The sequence below is a fragment of the Gossypium raimondii genome, chromosome 10 (genome assembly GCF_025698545.1).
Source record: "Gossypium raimondii isolate GPD5lz chromosome 10, ASM2569854v1, whole genome shotgun sequence".
Taxonomy (NCBI): domain Eukaryota; kingdom Viridiplantae; phylum Streptophyta; class Magnoliopsida; order Malvales; family Malvaceae; genus Gossypium; species Gossypium raimondii.
The window spans coordinates 42,585,577-42,604,058 of NC_068574.1; the positions used below are offsets into that span (position 1 = coordinate 42,585,577).

Genomic DNA, 18,482 nt, shown 5'->3' on the forward strand with positions numbered 1-18,482 from the left:
AGAATCGGGGCGTTACAGTTTAAACAAACCTCCATTGGGTACGATTCTTGAAAAACTTGCGTATTTTATTGTAAATAAAAACTATATTACAATTTGATCTGTTCACTTACAGATACTACACTTCTATGTCCAATTGTAGTTTTCTAAGCCCCGACACATGCACGCTGGGGCATGGTCATTAGGATCATTCTAATTGTAATGATAAAGTAAATTAACCACTCACAAGCCCTTAAGGTAAGTTGAGTATTTTCCTTGATTACTTACTAAGCATTTATGCTTAACACACCGTTGTTTCTTGCACGAAGGTTCGTTCAAGGATTTTGAGAAGTCATGATCATTTGGGAGTTTCTATCACCTTTGCATGGTTGAAAATTTTGTAATAGGATATCCTGTAGCATGGCATGTACATAGGATGATTATATTCAATGATAAGTTTGTATGATTTGGTTTTAATTTAATGAATGATAAGTTGTGGTTGTTTTCATAAAAGTGTTGTATATGTTTTCATACTTAAAAGAGAGTTTATGAGTCATTCAAATGTGTTTAAAATTATTCGGAACCTAATGGTATGATATGGGGATGATTGGGGATTTTCAACTTCAAGGGCTTAAGGTTTAATACCCTTACCTAAGGTACCCCACCTCACCTGACAAAATGTCAAAAATGAATTGTTTCAGGTCTAGGTACCACACCCTAGAGGTTAGATACCAATACCTAGCCTCCTGGACATGCCCATTACATTATTTTGACCGTTTTGAGCCTTCTGAAACTTGTACATAACCCCGAACACCTTCAATCAATAGAAAAATATTTCTAAATGATTTTCAATTGATTTTAAAACCTTTAGAATGTTTGAAAAATATTTTAAAGTTTTTAAATTAAATGTTCTAAAGTTTGATTATTGTTGAAACCCCTTGATTCTTTCAACCGAAAAATCATGTTTTAAGCCAAAAATACCTAAATATTTGTTTTACGATTCAAATAAGTTTAAATGTATTGTCAAATGAAAGAAAAAGGGATGTGGTCAAGTTTTAAACACCATGGAAAATATATTTTTTTTATAAAAGAAAATTTTGTACAAAGCTTGAAAGTTTTCCAGTAATGGCTCCCAGTCGTGCCATAAGCCAGGACGGGCAATGAGTGTTACAAAGTCGACCCTCTGGCAAGGTCACTTAAAGCAATTCGTGGCTCACAAGCTACATCAAAGGAACAAGTCCTATGACAAAGAAGCAGGACCATCCGACGGACAAAAAGATGATAATGGAAAATAGCTCGTGCGGATGATTATAAATGTACTAATAGGTGGTACTGCAAATTGGGCCACCTTGAACTAGGGTTGAGCACAGAAATCGAGAAAATTGAAAAATTGATTCAAGCCAATGTATTCGATTCGGTTCAGGATTTTTATTATTTAATTTGATTTCGAGTTGATGTTATCACCCAAATTGCACAATTCGATTCAAGTTTTGTTTTTTCGCATGAATTTCATTTTATCCAAATCAGACCAAATGAAAAGAAAATTCTATTTTTAAAGGAATAGTTCAAATAGGATAATAAATTGACTATTTCAATGTCTATATGGACTAATTCATTTAAATATATTATTATTATTATTATTATTATTATTATTATTATTATTAAAAACTAGATATGATCATAAAAAGATAAAGTTATCGAAATATTTTATAAAAAATATAAAAGTGTAGTTTTATATTAGAGTGAGTAGATCATTTCTTAAATATAATAAATTATAATTATAAACATAATTATAATTTTAGGAAAATAATTTATTAAAATTTATAATATTTTATTTATAAAAGAAACCATTTTTCACAAGTTGTCAATTATATATATTTGATAGCTATGAATATAATTGATTATATGTCATATTATAATGACTCGATTATAATTAATTAAAAGCTTGCAACTAATTAAACTAAATAAAAGAAATGATAGAAAAAACATTAAGTGAACAAATTACTTATGTATTACTTTTCCTTTTAACAATTTTGGATGCTTTATCAACTTAATAGCTTAACATCAAATGATTTTTTAAATGGTTTTCTTGACTATTATGATATTAGTTTAGTTATGTAAATCATTTTATAAATATATAAATGAATCTAGAGCATGTATTATGATTGTGGTGAAAAAAATAAAGAATTACAATATTATATTTTTTAGGCCAGAAACAAGGTGAAAAGAATCCTCATGGACACAGGGAATTCAATCAACATTCTCATGGCTAAGGCTTTTTGCTAGATGGGCCTCAAAGATCAGCCCTATAGAAAGCTAGTCTGGTCTATAGCTTCAACCAGACGATTGCAGTGAAAGGCTTCATCATCCTGTAGGTAACATTCGGCGACGACAGGCACATAGTCACAAAGATGGTCGAGTTTCTAATTGTGGATCATTCGGCCACTTACAACTCCAAAAATAAAATTAAAATTCAATGTTATCTAAATCGGACCAATTAAACTAGAAATCTATTAAAGTATCAATCCGATGAGAGATAAAAAATTGATTGATCCGTAAACTAATACGATATGGTTGATTTGAGCTAAATTTTTATTATTTTTTAATATTTTTTTTAATAAATTATTTACTTTAAATTGGTTAGACCAATTATTTTGAGAACCAATTGATCAGATCAGTTTGAAATCGATTTGGTTTAACCCTTTTTTAGCTTAATTTAATCAATTTTTTACTTCTCACTAGACCAACACTCTATCCAATTCCCGGTCAAACTGACCAAACTAGTCAGTGCAATCCAATTTGGATAACTTTGACTTTTAATTTTTTTTTAAAAATTTTAAATCTTTTTATTTTTAAAGAGTTCTATTTTCTTTCATAAATTTTTTATTTAAAAAAATAATTTTATAATTTTCATGTACTTTTTAAAAGGTAAAAATCAAATTGACAAAAAGAACTATAAATGTTGAAGACTAAAAATATTATTTTACGGTTGACATCATTAACTTTAACAAAAAATTAGATTGAAGGACCAAAATTTTTAAATAAAAAAAGGTATGGAGACTCAATATCTCAAAAATAAAGTATAGGGACTAAGTTTAAATTTCAAAATAGTACAAGAAATAAATCAAATTAAATATTTCTTTAATCACGAATTTAGCAAACAATTGGATGTCATGGATGCTGCTTTATGTGGTGTCTAAGGTATAAATGATTCATGGCTCTGTGAGGTTCATTTCTAGGGATGAAAGGACTCAAATATTACTTCAAATGACCAAGCCACGCACCAAAATACCAGTTCCAGTTTACATGGACTCCTAAGCCTAACAAATCTACTAATTAGCATGATGTCTCAAAATTTACAAGTAACAAAAGCAGTCATATCTGAATCACTACATACATTACAATTTAGGCATAATAGTTGGGTCCTGGAACTCATAATATAACTCCCTAAGGATTTAGTTGGTTCCATGGCCTCGTTTACAAATTACCATATTCGACTTCATAAACTCCTTTTTACTTTTCATGTATCAGATCGTCGAGATTCTTGCATATAAATCTACATGAAAACTTTACTTTTCATGTATTATTAAATCACAAACCGATGCATATTGAATGGGAGACATGTATAAACTCGAACAAAGAATAAAAACTCGCATGTTCATTTACAGATTTGTCATAGACTCTGGTCCTCTACATCCTACATAAACATTTTCAGCTTATTAAATAAAAACCATGATACAATGAAACAGAACTCAGTAATTTGTACATGGAAACGGAAATCAAAAGTTCACTAAAATGGCATCAAAAGCATTATCTTCAAGCTGTAGGTGATGAAAGAAAACTTTGAACTCGCACTCTAATCCTATTAATAAGGTGCATCGCTACGATTATGATATAATAACTGGATATTTGCTCTCCTTTTGCAACATTGTAGAGAGAAACAAAGCATGGGGCATAAGAAATTGCATCAAATTTTGAGGGAATCCAGAAGGATTTAGCTCCTCGTAAATATCTCCCCTTCTGGTTGTAACAAGTTCTTTTCGGGTAATTTGACAACATGAATATTTCTCCATTGCTCAAAACAAGTATTGGTTGATAGGAACCCGAGTAAACATGTTTAACGACAAATTGTTTGGTCCAAGACTCCTTGACACCATATTCCTTCATAGCCCAAATGTCAAATTGCATGAAATCTGGATAGTGACATATAAACAGACAACCTCCTAGCACTCCAGTCTTTGTGCATTCTGAAGAACTCTTATCCAATTCTTGAAAATGATGAGGCGGTGGAACTATCCCAAACTGCTCAGTATCAAAGTCAAAAGAATTTATGAATTCACCACGAAGAGAAGATTTCGACCAGTGAAGGGCTCCATTCAAGAAAGCTTTGAAACGTAAAGAAACAAAGTCAGTAGGTGCATTTACTATGCTTCTCCATGTACCACTCCCAATGGTGTATATTTCAACCATTGGGCAATTCAATTCATCTGTAGGATAATAGCTTTGCAAAAGTTTGTATTGATTAGTGACAGTTGAATAACTAAGCCCCCAAAAATCACCCCTACACCTATCCTTATAAGGTGGTTGAATTGTGATAAATTCACCCAAAATTGGGTTACACACGTAGAACACATAGAAAGGGTCATCTCTTTTGGGTCCAACTAAACAAAGCAAACCATTACATGCACTAATATCAGAAATATCCCAAGTGGGTACTTTAAATTTGGGTGTAAAGTTGAGTTTGGAGACCTGGACACTTGCACCATAAGCATAAACATAGGATAAATGAAGCCTCTTTCGAGATTTTTCAAGATTATTATACATCAATAGCCAACGACCTGAGCCCTAGAAAGAATTCGGGTTTTCGACCCACGACCCTAATAGATCCCACTCGAAGGCTAAGTATAAGACGAATCACGAGAAGATAGCAAGGCAGGTTCGCAAATATGGCTCGAAAGGAGAGCTCGTGGACACGACTCACAAAAGAGAGGTCTGCGAGCACAGCTCGTTGTTTGAGCATGCAGGAGCCTAGGGAAAGCCACGGCCTCAGTTAACACACACCTAAGGAGTGCGCAGATATGACCACATGCCCTGCAGGTCACCCTGACACATGTTCAACAGGTATGGAGCCCACTCAGGATGTTAGTCCTTGAAACAGAAAGGACTGCGTGCTCTCGTAGACACGTGCCCAGCAGGTCTGAAGTTCACAAAGAATGTCAATACTAAGGACAGAAAATGTCAGTATTGGAGGTAATGGAATCAAGAAAAAGTAGTGGGGCTCTGCTGTGAGCTGTAATTGTGCTTGTAACCATATGTATAAGTACCCCAATATTCCTATCAAGAAGAGAGGAGAAATATTATGTAACAAAACCATTTCAAGCTTCTTACTTGATAGTCAGTGTCTTAAGATTAAAGTTCAAAACATTTCAAGTCGAAAGAAAATATAAGAAAATGTGAGGCTGAAAGAAAGGAGCAATGGGACCAACAAGCTACAGACATGAACCTACAACAAAGATTTACAGATTGTTTCAACTCCCACACCATCTAATCTTAGACATTCTCTCAAGGCTTCCCATCAATTCCCTTCTCCATTGCAGGTATGTTTGAAATAGGTTCATCTCTTTCATTTTTTATCCTGAATTTGCATGGCTCCACCTTTCAACATCACCCCTTTACATTTTAATCAACATTATGCCACCCCAAAAATCTTGAAAGAGGATCCACTTTGTTGGAACATTTTCAAATATTTATAGTGTTCCAATTAACTATAAATGAATAGGTGTAATTAATCAAAAGTTATATTATTTGATTTTTTGAAAAAGAATTATAACTATTTAAATAATATTATTTGAATAGTTATAATATTAAATGAATAATTATGTGTTTATTTTAAAGACATTATTATTGAGAAAGACACATATTGAAAGATGTCTCTATGAAGAGACATGAAAATTCCTATAAATAGGAATGAGATTTCATTTGGAAATCACACCAACAAATTCTAATATTTTTTTCTTTCCTTCCTTCATTTTCTAATATTATTAGATTATTTTATAAAGTATTACTGCAGAAATCTTTTATAGAAATTGAGTTTCTTGTCATACATTGTTCAGTGTGTAGTGGGCTATTCTTGTCAGTGCAAAACGCAAATAGTCATTGGCTTCATTGTATCCTCGAGGTTAATTTGCTTGGAACTCATTTTCACACCAAAAATAGGTGGGGGTGAATATAACCTTAAAGATAGTGACTTGATACACGCCTTGGAGCCTTGTCCTATTTCTTCTTTTATTATTCGAGTTTCGTTCGTGTGTTCGAGATTTTCTTCACCGGAGATTTGTACTAAAAATTTTAAGGTTATATAATTCATGATGGCTACCATAACACATGAAAGTGGAACACTAAGGGAGTTGGCTTCCAACTTTGTCAAACTTGATCGGTTTGATGGTGGAAATTTTCGATGATGGCAGAAAATGAGGCACTTCTTATTATCAACTTTGAAGATTATTTATGTTTTGGATACTCTAAGACTTGAAGAGAATGATAACGAATCTGTTGCTGCAACCCGAGAAAGACAAAAATGGGACATTGCTGATTACATGTGCATGGGCCACATATTTAATAGTTTATCTGATGGTTTGTTCGACACCTACCAAAATGAGGTCACTGCTAAAGAATTATGGAACAAATTGGAGACAAGATACATGACCGAAGATGTTACAAGTAAAAAATTTATTGTCATTTGTTTCAATAATTATCAAATGGTTGATGGTCGTTTTGTTATGGAACAATTCTGTGATATTGAAAAGATGTTAAATCAATTCAAGCAATATGTTATGAAAATGGATGAAATGATTATCGTATCCTCCATAATAGACAAACTTCCTCCATCTTGGAAAGACTTTAAAAGAAGTCTAAAACATAAGAAAGAGGAAATATCTCTTAAGGCTTTGGCAAATCATATTCGTATTGAAGAAGAATATCAAAAACAATATCAGAAGCTAAATTCTGAAAATGCCAAAGTGCATGTTACGGTGGAAGTACAGACTACTAAACCATTCAAGAGAAAGTTCAAACAGACTGATAGAGCACCTAAGTTCAAAAAGAAACAAAAGGACTCATGCTATCATTGTGAAAAGCCAGGACATTTCAAGAATGAATGTCAATGTTTAAAGAATAAATCATCTTCTAAGGTTGATAATAACGAAAAGTTCGTAGCAATGATATGTGAAATTAATATGGCACAAGATGATAATACATGGTGGATTGATACCGGAGCAACCAAACATGTGTGCAAAGACAAAAGCATGTTCACAAAGTTCACACAATGTGAAAATGACAATGTCTTGTACATGGGAAATTCTTCCACCGCAGCAATGAAAGGCAAAAGGTCTGTTGAACTACAATTAACTTCTGGAAAGGTTTTAACCTTAAATGATGTATATTATGTACCAGAAGTTAGGAATAATTTAGTGTTTGGAAGTCTGTTGAATAAGTTTGGTTTCAAACTTTTTTTTGAGGCAGATAAGTTTATTTTGTTTAAGGGAGGAATTTTTGTGGGGAAGGGTATATGTATGAGAGTATGTTCAAACTCAATATTATTAATAAGAATAAAATACTACTTCTACTTATATGGTTGAATCTTTTGTTTGTGTCATTATAGATTAGGTCATTTGAATTATAGAAAATTGAATAACATGTATAAGTTAGATTTAATTCTGTTTTTAATAATAATATTGAAAAATGCAATACATGTATGTTGACTAAAATTACAAGAAACCCTTTTCCCTAAGGTTAAAGAGAAAACAAAATTGCTTGATTGGATACATAGTGATTTATGTGACATGCATAATACTCCTACATTAGGTGGAAAGAAATATTTTGTTTCTTTTATTGATGATTGTTCTAGATATTGTTATGTATATTTATTGTATTCAAAAGATGAAGCGCTTGATAAATTTAAAGTTTATAAATCTGAAGTTGAACTTCAGTGTGAATCATTTATCAAGTGCTTAAGATCGGATAAATGTGGATAATACTATAATCCAAGTTATTTTGAATTCACTGGAATTGTCCATCAAGTTTCAGCCCCTTACACACCACAACAAAATGGTGTAGCTGAAAGAAAAAATAGAGTCTTGACTGAAATGGTAAATTCAATGTTATCATATTCAGGTCTTGGATAAGGTTCTTGAGGAGAAGCTGTTCTAACAGCTTGTCATATATTGAATAGAGTTCCTAATATGGAAACTAAAATAACCCTTTATGAACAACGAAAGAAAAAGAAACTAAACCTTAATTATTTGAAGGTTTGGGGTTGTAGAACTATTGTCAAAGTTCCAACACCTAAACGTAAAAAGTTAGGTGAAAGAGGAATTGAATGCATATTTATAGGTTATGCACATAATAGTAAGGCATATAGGTTCATGGTAATTGAACCAAATGATTCAATTTCAATTAATATTGTTATTGAATTAAGAGATGCTATTTTTGATGAAAATAGATTTAATTCTATATCAAGACAATTATAGCCACAACAATTGATTCATTCTTCAAATGAGAATGAAATTCCATTGGAACAAATTGATAATAATGATGAATCTTGTCAAGAATTAAGAAGATGTAAGAGGATTAAAAAGGTCAAAGATTTTGAACCAGATTTCATTGTGTTTCTTGTAGAAGGAAAAGGTGAAAGTATATGCAATAAGATACCTTATTGTTATAATACAAAGTCTGATCCTATTACATTTGAAGAGGCAATCAAATCTCAAGACTCTGCTTTTTGGAAAGAAGCAATAAATGATGAGATGGATTAATAATGAGAAATCAAACTTGGATCTTAGTTGATCTTCCACTAGGTTCCAAACCAATAGGTTGTAAATGGATCTTTAAAAAAAAATTGAAGGTCGATGGAACCATTGATAAATTTAAAGCAAGGTTGGTAGCCAAAGGTTTTACAGAAAAACAAGGTATTGATTACTTTGATACCTATGCTCCAGTAGCAAGAATTGTTACAATTAGACTCTTAACATCATGTACCTCTATATATAATTTGGTTGTTCACCAAATGGATGTTAAAACTACATTTTTAAATGGTGAATTGGAAGAGAAAGTGTACATGGAACAACTGGAAGGATTTGTTGTTCCAGGACAAGAGCATAAGGTATGTAAGCTTGTTAAATCTTTATATGGACTTAAACAAGCACCAAAACAATGGCACCAAAAGTTTGACAAGGTTGTTTTCGCTAATGGTTATAAAATAAATGAATCCTATAAATGCATATATAACAAATTTGAAAATGGAAAAGGTGTCATAATTTGCTTATATGTAGATGACATGCTCATTTTTGGCACAGATTTGGAACAAATAGAAAACACAAAGAAATTCTTGTCAAACAACTTTGCTATGAAGGATATGAGTATAGCAGATGTTATTCTTGGGATTAAAATAACACGAGATGAAATCACTATAGCTTTATTACAATTACATTACATTGAAAATGTGCTTAAAAAGTTTGATCTTTTCAACTGTATACTAGCATCTACACCCATGGATCCTCAAATAAAATTAGTATCTAATGCTGGTAGGAAAATTGATCAATAGAAATATGTAAGTTTAATTGGTTGTCTTATGTACATGACTTGTACAAGACCAGATATTGCATATGCAGTTGGAAAATTGAGTAGGTACACAAGTAATCCAAGTAGTTTGCAATGGCAAGCTTTGAATAGAGTACTTAGGTACTTAAAGAAAACTATTAACTATGGATTGTGTTATAATGGATGTCCTCCAGTTTTAGAAGGGTATTCAGATACTAGTTGGATTGCAAGTTTGACGATCATGCATCTATTAGTGGATGGATCTTCATTCTTGGTGGAGGAGTCATTTCTTGGGGTTTCAAGAAACAAACATGTATTATTGATTCCACCATGGCAGCAGAATTTATTGCATTAGCTGCTGCATCTAAAGAAGCAGACTGATTAAGAAATTTGCTTTATGATGTACCTTTATGGCCTAAGCCAATTTCACCTATTTATATCCGTTGTGATAGTGAGACTACTCTAGCAAAAGCATATAGTCAAGTATATAATGGAAAGTCTAAACACATTGGATTAAGACATAGTTATGTCCGACAATTAATTTTTAATGGAGTGATCACTATTAATTATGTGAGGTCAAGTGAAAATTTGGTGGATCCTTTGACAAAAAGTCTTGCTAGAGATGCAGTAAAAAGGACTTCAAAAGGGATGAGACTCAAGCCCATTAATTAGAGTCACCCATGATGGAAACTCGACTCAACGCTTAATGATAAGGGAAGGATGAGACAAAGTACATCATTAGTATGTGACTGTTAGCACTATAAATAAATCCATCCTAAGATTAAAGTGCTAGGTACCCGTAATGATAAGGGAATGATGAGTAATGTATTCTTAATGGACCCATAACATAAATATGTTAAAGCGTTATAATTACGGGAACACTCTTGATGGGATCTACCTATGTGAATGGAAGTATGGTCGCTTCTAGGAGCTCAAGGGCTTGGCTCTAACAACACTCATGAAAATAGGACATAGACACATGTCCATAATAGTGTCCCTAGATACTATGCATTGACCGATGTTGAAATCATTGTGTGAGATGTGTTTGGTTAATCAAATGGAATAGTTGGTTCAAAGCTTAGTCTACCATACAATTTCGATTAACTTTAACATGTTTTCACTAAGTGAAGGTTCAATCGTAAGATACCTTCATTTATGCAAATTGATTTCCAAGAGTATTAAAATTCAAAATATTTTGAAAGTGATGGGAGATTGTTGGAACATTTTCAAATATTTATAGTGTTCCAATAATTATAAATGAATGGATGTAATTAATCAAAAGTTATATTATTTGATTTTTTGAAAAAGAATTATAACTATTTAAATAATATCATTTGAATAGTTATAATATTAAATGAATAATTATGTGTTTATTTTAAAGACATTATTATTTAGAAAAACACCTATTGAAAGATGTTTCTATGAATAGTTATAATATTTAGATTATTTTATAAAGTATTACTACAGAAATCTTTTATAGAAATTGAGTTTCTTGTCATACATTATTCAATGTGTAGTGGGCTATTCTCGTCAGTGCAAAACGCAAATAGTCATTGGCTTCATTGTATCCTCGAGATTAATTTGCTTGGAACTCATTTGCACACCGAAAATAGGTGGGGGCGAATATAACCTTAAATATAGTGACTTGATATACGCCTTGGAGTTTTGTCCTGTTTCTTCTTTTTCTGTTCGAGTTTCGTTCATGTGTTCGAGATTTTTTTCACCGGAGATTTGTACTTACACACTTATCCCACATTGATGTCGATGGTGCACATTTCCAGGTCTCCAGACTCAAATTTACACCCAAATCTAATTAACTGACTTGGAATATTTCTGATGTGAGTGCTTGCAATGGTTTGCTTTGTTTAGTTGGACCCAAAAAAGATGACCCTTTCTATGTGTGTAACCCAATTTTGGGTGAATTTATCACTATTCAACAACTTATAAGGATAGGTGCATGAGTCATTTTTGGGGGCTTGGTTATTCAATTGCCACAAATCAATACAAACTTTTGCAAAGCTATTATCCTACACTTGAATTGAATTACCCAACGGCTGAAATATACACCATTGGGAGTGGTTCATGGAGAAGCATAGGAAATACACCTACTGGCTCTGTTTCTTTACCTTTCAATGCTTTCTTGAATGGAGCCCTTCACTGGTCGAAATCTTCTCTTGGTGGTGAATTCATAAATTCTTTTGACTTTGATACTGAGCGGTTTCGGATAGTTCCACCCCCTGATCATTTTTAAGAATTGTGTTGGTGCTGTAACTGAAACTAACAGACTCAACACAGACTTGTCAAGCAAGTCTCGAGACTTGCTGAGCAAACAAGAGAATTCGAGCAGAAGAAAGGAAGAAAAGCTAAGAAAAAATGAAGAGGAAAAAAATGATGAACAAACTGAACTTCATTCATCTAATTGAATAATGGCATAATGCCAATACATAAAACAAGCACTAAGCTTGTCAAAAACAGCAAGTAATTACCTAAACATCACCTACTCCCACTAATTACATGGAAACTTGAAATTTTAGCTTGTAAACCTATACAAAGTTGTGTTTACAGCTCATACATAAGCTAATTACATCAGTCAACAATCTAACTTAGTTAGAAATGAACTAAGATTACATTTCATTGACTAGAAATTACAAAATAAACAAAATAAGCTTGCATCAGCAGCTCCTGCATGTCTTGGTCTTCATGGCCTACATGTTGTCGAGTTTGCTGCATGCTGAACCAACTTCATCACTCCTCCTTGGTTTGCATGGAGCGAACACCTAGTTTCTTTCTTAGACATTCGAACCTTGTGACACTAAGGGCTTTGGTTAAAATGTCTGCAAGTTGATCCTCTGAATTACAGTGGATCAGCTTTACTTCCTAAGCTTGCTCCATTTCTCGAACAACATGTAACTTGATGCTGAAATGCTTTGTTCTTCCATGGAACACTGGATTTCTAGCAATTGCTACTATGATTGGTTGTCACAGAAGATCTCGGTAGCTTCCTCTTGATGCACATTCAAGTCACCAAGATTTTCCTTAGCCATATGGCTTGGTTGATGACACTTCTGCTGCCACATACTCGCTGCTTGATGGATTGAGCCACTAGACTTTGCTTCTTGAGCTCCAAGCAAAACATGGCTGAACCAAGGTTAAAAGCATACCCTGAGGTGCTTTTCATGTCATCTATCGAGCCAGCCCAGTCACTATCAGTGTACCCAACCAGCTTCAGATTTCCTTCTTTGCTATACTTCAAACCATAGTTTAAAGTGCCTTTGACATATCTCAGCACTCTCTTTGCAGCTTGGAAATGCTTCTCATTGCAGCAATGCAAGAACCTTGAGAGCAATCCCACAGCATACATGATGTCTGGTCTAGTGGCAGTCAAGTATAGCAAGCAACCAACTAGACTCTTGTAGGTTGTTTCACATACCTTCTCAAAATCACCTTGGCTCGATAGTTTTTCTCCAACAGCAACAGGTGTTTTAGTTGCCTTGCTATTTTGCATGGAGAACTTGGTCAGAATCTTTGTGGCAAAGCTTCTCTGGCTTAGAAATATCTCATTCTGTACTTGAGACACCTCTATTCCAAGAAAATAGGACATCTCCCCAAGATCAGACATTTCAAACACTTCCTGCATCTTGATCTTGAACTCAGCTAGCACTGCTCGATCTCCTCCTGTCACCAGAAGGTCATCAACATACAGGGACACAATGAGTTGTGTTTGTGTCCCTTGTTTCTTGACATACAGTGTTGGCTCACTCTTGCTTCGATCAAATCCCAGATCAGTCAAGTAGCCATCGATTCTGCTGTACCAGGCCCTTGGAGCCTGTTTTAATCCATATAGGGCCTTCTTCAGTTTGTAGACCATATGCTCTCTACTAGCTATTTCAAACCCTTGTGGTTGTTCAACATAGATGTCTTCATCTAAGAAACCATTCAGAAAGGCTGATTTCACATCAAGTTGATGGATTTTCCATTCGAGCTGTACTGCTAAGGCAATCACTAGTCTGATGGTGTCGAGCCTGGCCACTGGTGCAAAGGTCTCCAGGTAGTCCAAGCCATACTTCTGACTGAACCCCTTGACAACTAGCCTTGCTTTCAGTTTGTTCAAGGTTCCATCAGCATTGTGCTTGACTTTGTACACCCATTTCACCCCAATCACCTTCCTTTTGGTGGCCTTTCAACCAATTCCAGTGCGGTTCTTCTCAATCATCTTGATCTCCTCGGCCATTACCTGCTTCCACCCTTGCTGAGCCTCAGCCTCTTCAAAGTTGCTTGGTTCAGCTATGGCTACATGAGCCCTTTCATAAATCTCAGTCAATGGCCTTGTTCCTCTGACTGGTTCATCATCAATGTCCATTTCTGGAACATTTTAGTGCAGCTCGGCTTGGTGCATTGCTAGTTCTTCAGAAACTTCTTCAGGTTCATGTCTTTCCCAGTTCCAACATGACCTTTCATCAAAAACCACATCCCTGCTAACTGACACCTTGTTTGTTGAAGGATCCAAGATCCTATAGCCTTTCTTAACAGTGCTGTAGCCCATCAGTACACCAGGTTGAGCTTTTTCAGACAATTTGTCCCTTTTAACAGCAGGTACATGTGCATAACAGATGCATCCAAAGACCTTCAGATGAACCAGTGATGGCTTGAAGCCAAACCAGGCCTCGAATGGAGTCTGCTGAACCAAAGCCTTGGTTGGAAGTCTATTTTGAATGTATGTTGCAGTGTTAACTGCTTCTGCCCATAGTGCTTTAGGCAGATTCTTCTGAATCATCAAGCATCTGGCCATATCCATCAAACTCCTATTCTTCCTTTCACTTACACCATTCTGCTGAGGTGTATATGTGTTGGTAAGTTGATGTTTGATGCCTGCCTTATCACAGAAGGCTTGGAACTGAGCTGAGGTGTACTCAGTCCCATTATCAGACCTTATGGTCTTCAGCTTGCAGCCTGTTTCAGTCTCAGAAGCAGTCTTGAACTTCCAAAACACTGAGGCCACCTCTGATTTTTGTTTTAAGAAGTAAATCCATTAATATCTTGAAAAATCATCAATGAACAGTATAAAATACCTGTTTCCACTTAATGACTCAGTCTTCATAGGGCCACACACATCAGTATGCACCAGTTGGAGTTTTTCAGAGGTTCTCCAGGCTTGATTCGAGGAAAATGGGAGTCTGGCCTGCTTTCCTAGTTGACATACTTTACATACATCATCATGGTCCACTGAGTTGATGAAATTTTCAGCCAGTCCTCTCGACCATTCAGACCATCGATCCGAAGTTGGCATGTCGATCTTTGATGCCTGACTTGGATTCATCGATGTGGTTGTGTAGGCGATGTCGACTTCTTTGTCGATCAACCACAAAGCTCTTATCAGCCATAGGGACTGCCATCAGTTTGGATCCACTTGGATCACTGATTTGGCACTGGTGGTCTTTAAACACAATGAATAACCTTTTTCCAACAAGCGAGCTATCTTGAAAGCGGGTTTTCATCAATTTGAGCACCAACAACACATTTGAAATCACTTTGGTACTGTAAGGGTGCATATCGACATCACCCTTGCCTTGACTTGAATAAAATGACCATTTCCTATCTTGACTTTAGTTCTGCAGCTTACGTCTAAAGACTTGAAGATTGCAGCATCAGGTGTCATGTGGTTGGTGCATCCACTGTCTAGGAGCCAACCAGATGAGGACCTTTCCTGAGCAGCTGAGCATGACACAGTAAAGACTTGCTCCTCTTGGTCACTGTCCTCTTTAGCTACTCGAGCCTCAGCTTTCATCTGTTGAAACTGATTCTGCCTCGATTTGGTCTTACTCTTGCAGACTCTCTCAACATGACCCTTCTTCTTACAATGCTGACATACAGTTTCTGGATTAAACCATCACTTTTCTTCTGGATGACCAACCCTTCTGCAGTGCTTGCAAGTCTGACCATCTCTCCTTGCAGCATCATTCTTAGGTTTGTCTCTCCAAGCCTTCTTGCCTTTGTAGGCAGTATTTGTTCTTGCCTGAAAGGCACCTTCTTGGTGCTCCTCCAGTCTGCTTGCCCTCCTCTGCTCTTGAGCATATAGAGCATTGATCAACTCTGTCAGGGAGATGGTGGATAGATCCCTTGAGTCCTCGAGAGATGAGATTTTTGCCTCATACCTCTCAGGCAGAGTTGCTATAACCTTCTCCACTATCCTAGCTTCATTGAACTGCTCTCCAAGGAGCCTGATGCTGTTAACCACAGCCATAATCCTGTCAGAATATTGCTTGACAGTTTCTTCTTCCTTCATCTTCAAATTCTCGAAATCTCTCCTCAAGTTCAACAACTGTTGCTGCCTTGTCCTCTCTGTCCCTTGAAACTCTTCCTGCAACTTGTCCCAGGCCTATTTTGGTGATTCACAGGCCATAATCCTTGTGAAAATCACATCAGACACTGAGTTCTGGATGCAAGACATGGCTTTGTGCCTCTTGGTCCTCTCATCGACATCTTTGCTGATCCGAGCCCTTTGTTGGATTGCCTCTAAGTGGTTCTGGTTCAACATCTGAGTTGACCACCTCCCACAGATCGTATGCCTGCAGGTATGTCTTCATTTTGACCACCCATATGTGATAGCCTTCTCCATTGAAGACTTGAGGTGCAGCTGGTGAAAAGCTTGATGAAGCCATGTATTTGTATAACTGATCCCTTAAGAAATAGGCTCTAGATACCAATTGTTGGTGCTGTAACTGAAACTAACAGACTCAGCACAGACTTGTCGAGCAAGTCTCGAGACTTGCTGAGCAAACAAGAGAATTCGAGCAGAAGAAAGGAAGAAAAGCTAAGAAAAAATGAAGAGGAAAAAAATGATGAACAAACTGAACTTCATTCATCTAATTGAATAATGGCATAATGCCAATACATAAAACAAGCACTAAGCTTGTCAAAAACAGCAAGTAATTACCTAAACATCACCTACTCCCACTAATTACATGGAAACTTGAAATTTTAGCTTGTAAACCTATACAAAGTTGTGTTTACAGCTCATACATAAGCTAATTACATCAGTCAACAATCTAACTTAGTTAGAAATGAACTAAGATTACATTTCATTGACTAGAAATTACAAAATAAACAAAATAAGCTTGCATCAGCAGCTCCTGCATGTCTTGGTCTTCATGGCCTGCATGTTGTCGAGTTTGCTGCATGCTGAACCAACTTCATCAAATTGGATAAAGAATCTGGAGACACAACGACTGGAGTGCTAGGAGGTTGTCTGTTTATAATTCACCTCGTGATTTCGGAGCTATTTGAGATTTGGGTTATGAAGGAGTATGGTGTCAAGGAGTCTTGGACCAAACAGTTTGTTGTTCAATATTTGTTGTACCCATAGGGATTTGGCTACGATTCCTATCAACCAATGGTTGTTTTGAGCAATGGAGAAATATTGATGTTGTACAATGAGGTAATAGTTGTAACCAATTCGTATCTACCAAAGGCTCTTTTGAGCAGTGGACAAATATTGTATTTGACCAAGAAGGTAATAGATTTTAACAACCAGAAAGTTAAACGTCTTGAAGAAACTAGATTAAGCCAGACTCGCGCAAGTTTCAATGCAATCGCTTATACCCGGTGCTTTATTTCTCTCTATACTGTTGCAAAAGGAAAGCGAATTTCCAGGTACTGTAATATCATCCTGAAACTAGTATATGCTTCATCAATTTAAAGATTGCAGCCAATGAAGTGATAGCTTAGACCTCAAGTAACAACCCGTTTTTCTTTTTCTTTTTTCATTTTTGCGGGTACAGAATACTCATGCATTTGCTTTGTACAAAATGAGTGCAAACTGGCAATGAATCTTTTCTTTCTCTGAGGTTTTATTTACTATTTAGTTCCTTGGTGCTATAGTATATTTAATGATACAATGTTCTGTTGATTCATGAATATAGCATGGAGTTTGCACCATATACGACAAAAATCAACATAGCAATGAATTTTTACTTTGATTAGACTTAGTGTGATTTTGCGAATTTTCTTTCATCATCTGCAAGCTTGAATCACTGCTTTTGGTGTAAAATTAAAAGTGCTGATCTGATGGTAATCTCTTTCATGCCTTTTTAATGATAGATAGAGCTTTGCCATTTGAAGCTAGAGCTATAAACTGCTGTTTGTGGATGATTGGATGACATGCTTGCTTGATGCTTGAGTTGTTAGACTGAGACATGAACTTTAGATCTCTGTTTCCATGTACAATTTACTCTGTTCTACTTGGATGGATCATACTTGTTAATTAATAAGTTGAAAAAGTTTATACAGGATGCAAAGCACCAGAGTCTATGACAAGATCTGTCAACAAGAGTTCCAAGACTGTACTGGTTGTGGAGATCAGGCTAGTTTTCCTGTTTTTGGGGTTCCCCATGGAGCTGTAAATTACCATGTGAGTTTTTATTGTTCTCGAGTGTACGAGTCCCCCTTTCAATATGCATCTGTTTATGATTTAATGATACATGAAAAGTAAAATTTTCAGGCAGACTTATATGAAATAAGCTCGGAGATCTGATGAGCAGCTTGTCACGCAACCGGTAACCAAGCTGTTCCTTAGAAATCATTTCTGACTTTGCGGAGCCTATGAAGTCATTCAGATGTTATGCTTTTGTTGCTTGTAATCAAACATCTTCATGTTGAATCAGCTTAAGATCAGCAAGCTAATTGGTAGATTTGTCAGTCTTAGGCGTCCATGTAAACTGAGACTGGTGCATTTGGTGCATTGCTCTGTCATTTTAGTAATATTTGAGGCCAATTAAAGGAAAAACCAACCACTTAATCCCCTTAAGGTGCTTGCTTTATGCTTAGTGAAATTTTAGAGAAGGTGAACTTAATAATAAACGTATTGTTTGTGTCACTTCAAGTAAGAGTATCAGTATACCTCATCACCTATC

At 35.4% G+C, this 18,482-nt stretch overlaps 1 protein-coding gene and 1 pseudogene across 1 annotated transcript; one reads left to right on the forward strand and one right to left on the reverse strand.

Moving 5' to 3' along the window:
- Positions 1 to 3,792: 3,792 nt before the first annotated feature.
- On the reverse strand, positions 3,793 to 4,800 carry LOC105775512 (F-box protein At3g07870-like). Its single transcript, XM_012598024.1, has one exon. The coding sequence runs from the start codon at positions 4,798 to 4,800 to the stop codon at positions 3,793 to 3,795; it is 1,008 nt and encodes a 335-aa protein (XP_012453478.1).
- A 651-nt stretch (positions 4,801 to 5,451) lies between these two features.
- LOC105778087 (F-box protein At3g07870-like) lies at positions 5,452 to 18,445 on the forward strand (annotated as a pseudogene).
- Positions 18,446 to 18,482: the final 37 nt, after the last annotated feature.

Coding starts and splice junctions, on each gene's coding strand:
- LOC105775512 (XM_012598024.1), bottom strand. CDS start 4,800: ATGTATAATAATCTTGAAAAATCTCGAAAGAGGCTTCATTTATCCTAT.